The following is a 6,763-nucleotide window of genomic DNA, read 5'->3' on the forward strand; positions in this document are numbered from 1 at the left end:
CTTTTTTAAAAGCTTCTTCAAAGGGGTTCTTAGTTAAATCTTGAAATAATCCAATCTCTTCACAGTTCTTAAGAAATTTGGTAGGGGTCGGTGTTTGATCTGTACTCAGCAAAAAAAAAAAAAGAAAGAAAGAAAGAAAACAAATAATAATAATAATAATAATAATAATAATAATAATATCATCATCATCATGAAAGAAAGAGTAAAGGTTGATAAATATGGAGACCTGAAAATTGAGATCACTAAGATGTGTTGGCAGCTATGAGAGACAAACATAAAGGTTATCCCTATTGTCATCAGAGCATTGGGTTCAATACCACCCAATCTGAAAAAACATCTGAAAACTTTAGAAATACCCTACAGTCTAGGTGTATTGCAAAAATCGGCATTACTTGGAACTGCACGCATATTGCATAAAGTACTGTCTGTCTGAGGTTATTGAATTTACTCCACTTGAAAACTTCATTCTTCTTATTTCCAGCTCCTTGAATCAACAGAATAATGGAAGAAGGAGACAGCCCAAAAGTATCATAAAAACCTTCCTTCCATTATAAAATATATGAAGTTCTCAAGCAGAATAAATTTGTGTGTGTGTGTGTGCATGTTTGTCCCTGCAACATCACTTGACAACTGATGCTGGTCCATTTATGTCCCCCATAACTTAGCGGTTCAGCAAAACAGACCAATACAATAAGTACTAGGCTCACAAGGAGTAAGTCCTGCGGTCAATTTGCTCGACTAAAGGCGTTGCTCCAGCATGGCCGCAGTCAAATGACTGAAACAAGTAAAAGAATAAAAGAATATTTTTACACCATTAAAACCTAAATTTTATCTTCAAAAATATTTACAGGCTTCAACATCAACAAATAAAACTATTCAGTAATAATTCTATATTATTTCTAAAAACTGATGCAATTTATATATACATATATATATGTATATATACATATATGTATATATATATATATATATATATATTGTCTATTGTTTTATGTAACTCTGTGATGCTCTTTTCAATACAGTTGTTGCGTTGTGAACTTTAAAGATAAAAGCCTCAGGACGTGGGGCAAGACTAGCTGCCCAGCTCACTGTGTAACCTCACCCAACACATAAGAACTTACCTAAAAATAAATTGTTCGGTGTTCTATTGTTGCTGCCAGAGTTTAAGGTTAAACACATCTCATGTTTCTTCAAGTGTACAGTCAAGTGATCTTCATTGGTAAATCGCTGACAAGGAATAAAAAAAAAAAAATTACACCATGGATGGATAGATTGACGGATGGATGGATACACATACACAAATTTACTGTCTATGTACATATATACATACATTTCTATATCTATATACATGTGCTAATATACAAACATTTTCTAACAATTTTGTGACATTTCTGAGTGAGTGTATGTATGTGCATAAACACAAGCATGCATGTATGCACACGCACACACACAGACACAAATGTGCACACACACAAATACGTACACATAAACACGTACGCACACTCACATATACTCACGCATGCATATAACACATATAGACACAACTGAAATATCATTGATGCAACAAAGATTTTCCTTTGGTGACCTTTCCAGAAATTTAAACAATACACAAGACAGAAATACTGAACGGTCACTTAGCATTAGGCCAGAGATAATAATAGTTCCAGCAATAATGGCAAATGTCTGCTGACTTGGGAAGTCTGCAGGTAGGAGTAGGAAAGTACAGAGTTATACTGGCACAGCAGGAAGTGGTACAAAAACGAAAACAAAAAAAAAGAAAGCCTTCTGCTTGTTAAAGAGAGGGAGGACACAAATCACAGAATAAACAATTGTTGATTGGACAAGCCAAAGGAACAACTCAGTGGTTATCTGGTCTGCTAGAAATAGCAGCCAAATCTCACACATATTGTAGTATTTTAACATCTTAGAAACAGAAAGAACATGTTGAACAATGAAGTCCTAGATATGCAACAAGATGTGACGGTCATGGCTGGAGTGCCTTTGATCACACATCTGCTTGATCAGGAGCTAACTTGTGGCTAAATAACAATTGCACCTTATGTAGTTTTTTTTGTTTTTTTATGATTATTATTATTGTTATTTTTTATCCCAAGGGTTTAGACAAAGGTAGACAGAGGCACCCATAATGACCCTTTAGAGACTGGTGAGGAGGGACAAGGAACAAAGAGACCATAACACACTGGTAACTGCTAAGCTCTATTTTCATTCTGTACATCGTGTAAGTAGGCCTGATTAGAAATCAGAAGGCACAGGTGGGCTTGATAGTAATTAGGTCAGCCTCCCAAGGTGTTAATCATAATGTTGCAGCTGGTAATGGGACCTTTGCCAGAGAACCACTTCCACTCAAAGCCTCTCACAAAATATTATTCTCAAATTTTGGCACAAGGCCAGCAATTTCAAGGAGGGGATAAATCAATTACACTGACCCCCAATTACATTGATCCCAATAAGCTGGTACTAAATTTTATCAACCCCGAAAGGATGAAAGGCAAAGTCGACCTCGGCAGAATTTGAACTCAGAACGTAAAGACGGATAAATTGGCACTAAGCATGTTGCCCGGCATACTAATGATTCTGCCAACGTACCACCTTACCCTCTAACAAATATTAATGCTACACAATGAAGTAGTACAGCAAAACGTAATGCTATCCTCAAACAGCACCACCACCCCCCTCTGCACCAACTGGATCCTGTGCCGGTAGCAAGTAAAAAGCACCATCTGAACATGGCCAATGCCAGTGCTGCCGGTAGCATGTAAAAAGCACCCACTACACTCTAGGAGTGGTTGGCATTAGGAAGGGCATCCAGCTGTAGAAACGTTGCCAGATAAGACTGGAGCTTGGTGCAGCCTCCTGGCTTGCCAGTCCCCAGTCAAACCGTCCAACCCATGCCAGCATGGAAAACGGATGTCAAACGATGATGATGATGAAACAGGGGGTGGGGCCTGGCCAAATGCTTACTATAGACTGGACTTGACTAAAGATACCCAAAAACTCAGTGGAGGTGTATGTTAAACCAGGCACTGGACTAAATCTGTCTAAATGAAAAGAAAAATTCCCTTAACACTTATTAGTGAAATAGCTCAAGCATAAATTGAACCTGTATCATGGATGCAATTCTTTCAGTGCTTCCTAAAATACCCTGAAACCTCTTAAGGATGACTGGGTCATCCAATGAAGATTATCTTCATGTAGCACATGAATAACAAATCATATAAAGAAGAGTCCATCTTGGCTAATGATTAGGGCTAGAAACTAAATATAAATAGCTCAACCAGGATTTGAATTTGCAATGCAGTTTCTAATTTTCATGACATTAACATCATTCTGCAATAAAGTTTTCAGTGGCTCTCAATAATATTTCATTGTTTATACCCAAGTCAGTCCTAACTGATTGTTTCTTTGTGTTCTGCAGACAGCACAAGTAAAGTATGTGTAACCCAGTGATGCCGTCCTCTCGAGCAGCAACAGTACATGTGTGCTACAGACTTGTCTAACTAGAGTTAGACACCACTCTTAACATAAACCAGTCTATACTAGGCACTGACAATCAATTTATGAAAAAACAAAAAACAAAGGAAGTTATAATAGCAACTAAATAATGTCAGGAGTTAATAAGCTTATTTATTCACAGATATTACCAAAAAAAGAAAAAAATTTCCTTCCTGAATTTTAGCAATTCTTTTGAATACAAATACAAAAAAAAAGTTATTATAATTTATAGTTTTAATTTCTTTTCTGTTCCACTATGAAAACAGTTTATTTTATATCTCTTGAAATTTCTAAAAAAAAATAATAAACTCTTGCAATGTAAACAACATACAATTCTCACTTGTAAGAACAAAAGCTTCTAGAATTGATGGAAAAAAAATTGAAAAGGTTACTTTGGTATAAGGATAGCACATCTGTCATGACCACAGAAGATATGGGTTCAAGCCCCACAAGCAGCTTTCAACTTTTTTTTCTATGTGCTATATTTTTATAGCTTCACCTACTTTGAGTTGCACAGTTAAAATGATTTATTTAAAAATTAATAAATTAATTCAAAACTAGACAAACAAACCAATAAGGGTGCTCTTTTAGTGTACAGTTTACCATAGTATCCATAGTCAACACTGTGAAATGATCCAATCTGGGTTGGGAATAGGGTTAGGGCTAGAGTTAAATTTAGGAATGAGATTTAGAATTAGGGTTAGACTGTATGCTAAAGTGTAAATGACCGGGCAGACCACATGCCAAAGTAGCACCCAAATAAGGAAGTCAACACATGTAGAGACACACACACACATATATGTACTTACCATCCCACATCCTGGAGATGAACATACAAAAGGTTTTTCATCTTCACTCATCATCTAACACACATGGGTATGTGAAAGATGAGAGCAAACTGACAGCTACACTATGGTTGACCTGCATGAAAACAAAAGAAGACAAACACCAATATATTAAAAGAGTGACCAGTCTCAAACAATGGCATCAAAATGTAAAATGAAACATTTCCAAAACTATATTTTTCACATTTTTTCTTTTTTTCTTTTTTTTCTTTGTTACTTTTGCTGTCTCTGACATTCCAATTGGGTTGAACTAAAATCATTTTTTCAACTGTTTCATCATCATCGTTTAACGTCCGCTTTCCATGCTAGCATGGGTTGGACGATTTGACTGAGGACTGGTGAAACCGGATGGCAACACCAGGCTCCAATCTAAATTTGGCAGAGTTTCTACAGCTGGATGCCCTTCCTAACGCCAACCACTCAGAGAGTGTAGTAGGTGCTTTTACGTGTCACCTGCACGAAGGCCAGTCAGGCGATACTGGCAACGGCCACGCTCGAAATGATGTCTTTTATGTGCCACCCACACAAGCCAGTCCAGGGGCACTGGCAACAATCTCGCTTATATATACTTTGTTGCTTACATCAGCTATTGCACTGCGGCCATGCTGGGTTTTCACCTTGAAGAGTTTTAAGTATATCGACCATGTATTTATTTTCTTTATTTATCTCTGTCATACTGCTAAATTACTGGCATCTAACACACACATACACACATTAACCCTTTCGATACCAACCCACCCAAAACCACCCTTCCTGGTTCTAAGATACAAACTTCCTGTTTAAAGATATCTAAATTAAAAGCTTTCATCAAAATCTTATGTTAATTTCTTTTCTAAACACTAGCTTAATAATAACTGTTACTTGACTAAATTCTTCATTATTTTTAAAAATTAACCAAAACAAATGTAGAATATTTTAAAAGAAATATGGTAATAAAAGGGTTAATTACTGACTGTACAAGTTATAAGGTGAAACACTTCATTATTAAATCTGTTTAGTTGTGGGCCTTAGGAAGACACACAAACATTGTTAGTTTCAAGTTTGTCTGACTCACAAAAGCATTTTCTACTCTATGACCTCAAAAGTATCACAACAGTCAAAAGTTCTTGTGACATACATAGAACTATAATTTTCTTACGGTTATCCAATCAGTTTGCAAATATTCAATTTATTCATTCCTGTGTCAGAATTAAAACTTTCGACTTTGAATTACTTTCTTTATAAGAAATTCCGTAGAATGCCAAGAAATGTTTTTGATTAGTGGGTTGGATATTTTTATTTTTATATTTGTATTTGAATTTTGCAAAATTCATGAATTGAATTTTGTAAATCTCTGAAGGGGCCTAGTGAATCATGCATGTACTCCCATTGCACCCTTCTCATCTACCAATCACTCCAGCATACTGGAGCTATATAGATAGAATGAGGCATGCCAACGGTAGGCCAAAACAGCTGTAAGATTTTGTCCCTTCTTCTGTTGCTAGATGTCCTTTTAAGTTTGAAATTTTAATTGTTGATATGACATAGTGTGTCATAAGTGTCTGTATATTGTCTTTATTGTCCTTTTGGTTGTAAAATAAACGGATTAATCAACAGAGTACAGTGTCTGCAAGCTGATGAGTACCTCATATTCCCCTCCATTCTCTTATTACTATATAAATTTAGGGTAAAAACCCCCTTTTACCTGCACCCACTTATTGCACTTGGTAAATCACTAGTGTAACAATAACTGGGTACCCTCCCAGCAGTATATTGGATAAATATTATCCCTTAGTGGGTTGGATTCTCAACCCCTAACTCTCTTGGATTATATATATATGGCGGCACTCCGTCGCTTACGACATCGAGAGTTCCAGTTGATCCGATCAACGGAACAACTTGCTGATGAAATTAACGTGCAAGTGGCTGAGCACTCCACAGACATGTGTACCCTTAACGTAGTTCTCGGGGATATTCAGCATGACACAGTGTGACAAGGCTGGCCCCTTTGAAATACAGGCACAACAGAAACAGGAAGTAAGAGTGAGAGAAAGTTGTGGTGGAAGAGTACAGCAGGGTTCGCCACCATCCCCTGCCGGAGCCTCGTGGAGCTTTAGGTGTTTTCGCTCAATAAATACTCACAATGCCCGGTCTGGGAATCGAAACCGCAATCCTATGACCTCGAGTCCGCTGCCCTAACCACTGGGCCATTGCGCCTACACACAAATAGTATAAATAATATGAATAGTGTATGTAAAATAGATTATGTCTCTCATTTCATACCATAGTTTATCAGTGAATTGCATTATGAGCGCTATTAATAAACAGTGTGCGTGTAATAAATTATGTCTTCGGTTTTGCTCCAAAGTTAAACTGTTACATACATAGTCTGCAGTAGAACGATAATATAGATTTTTTTTTTTTTT

At 36.7% G+C, this 6,763-nt stretch overlaps 1 protein-coding gene across 1 annotated transcript in view; it reads right to left on the reverse strand.

Annotated features, from left to right (window-relative positions):
- LOC106878431 (cyclic AMP-dependent transcription factor ATF-2) overlaps positions 1-4,465 on the reverse strand; it is a 19,761-nt gene extending 15,296 nt beyond the window's left edge. The window contains exons 1-3 of the mRNA XM_014927640.2: positions 4,323-4,465; positions 1,122-1,227; positions 8-99 (exon numbers count right to left, since the gene is read on the reverse strand). Coding sequence (XP_014783126.1) covers positions 8-99; positions 1,122-1,227; positions 4,323-4,376 — 252 coding nt within the window. The 5' untranslated portion in view covers positions 4,377-4,465. The remainder of the gene's footprint in view (positions 1-7; positions 100-1,121; positions 1,228-4,322) is intronic.
- Between the last annotated feature and the right edge of the window lie 2,298 nt (positions 4,466-6,763).

The sequence above is a fragment of the Octopus bimaculoides genome, chromosome 17 (genome assembly GCF_001194135.2).
Source record: "Octopus bimaculoides isolate UCB-OBI-ISO-001 chromosome 17, ASM119413v2, whole genome shotgun sequence".
NCBI classification, from domain to species: domain Eukaryota; kingdom Metazoa; phylum Mollusca; class Cephalopoda; order Octopoda; family Octopodidae; genus Octopus; species Octopus bimaculoides.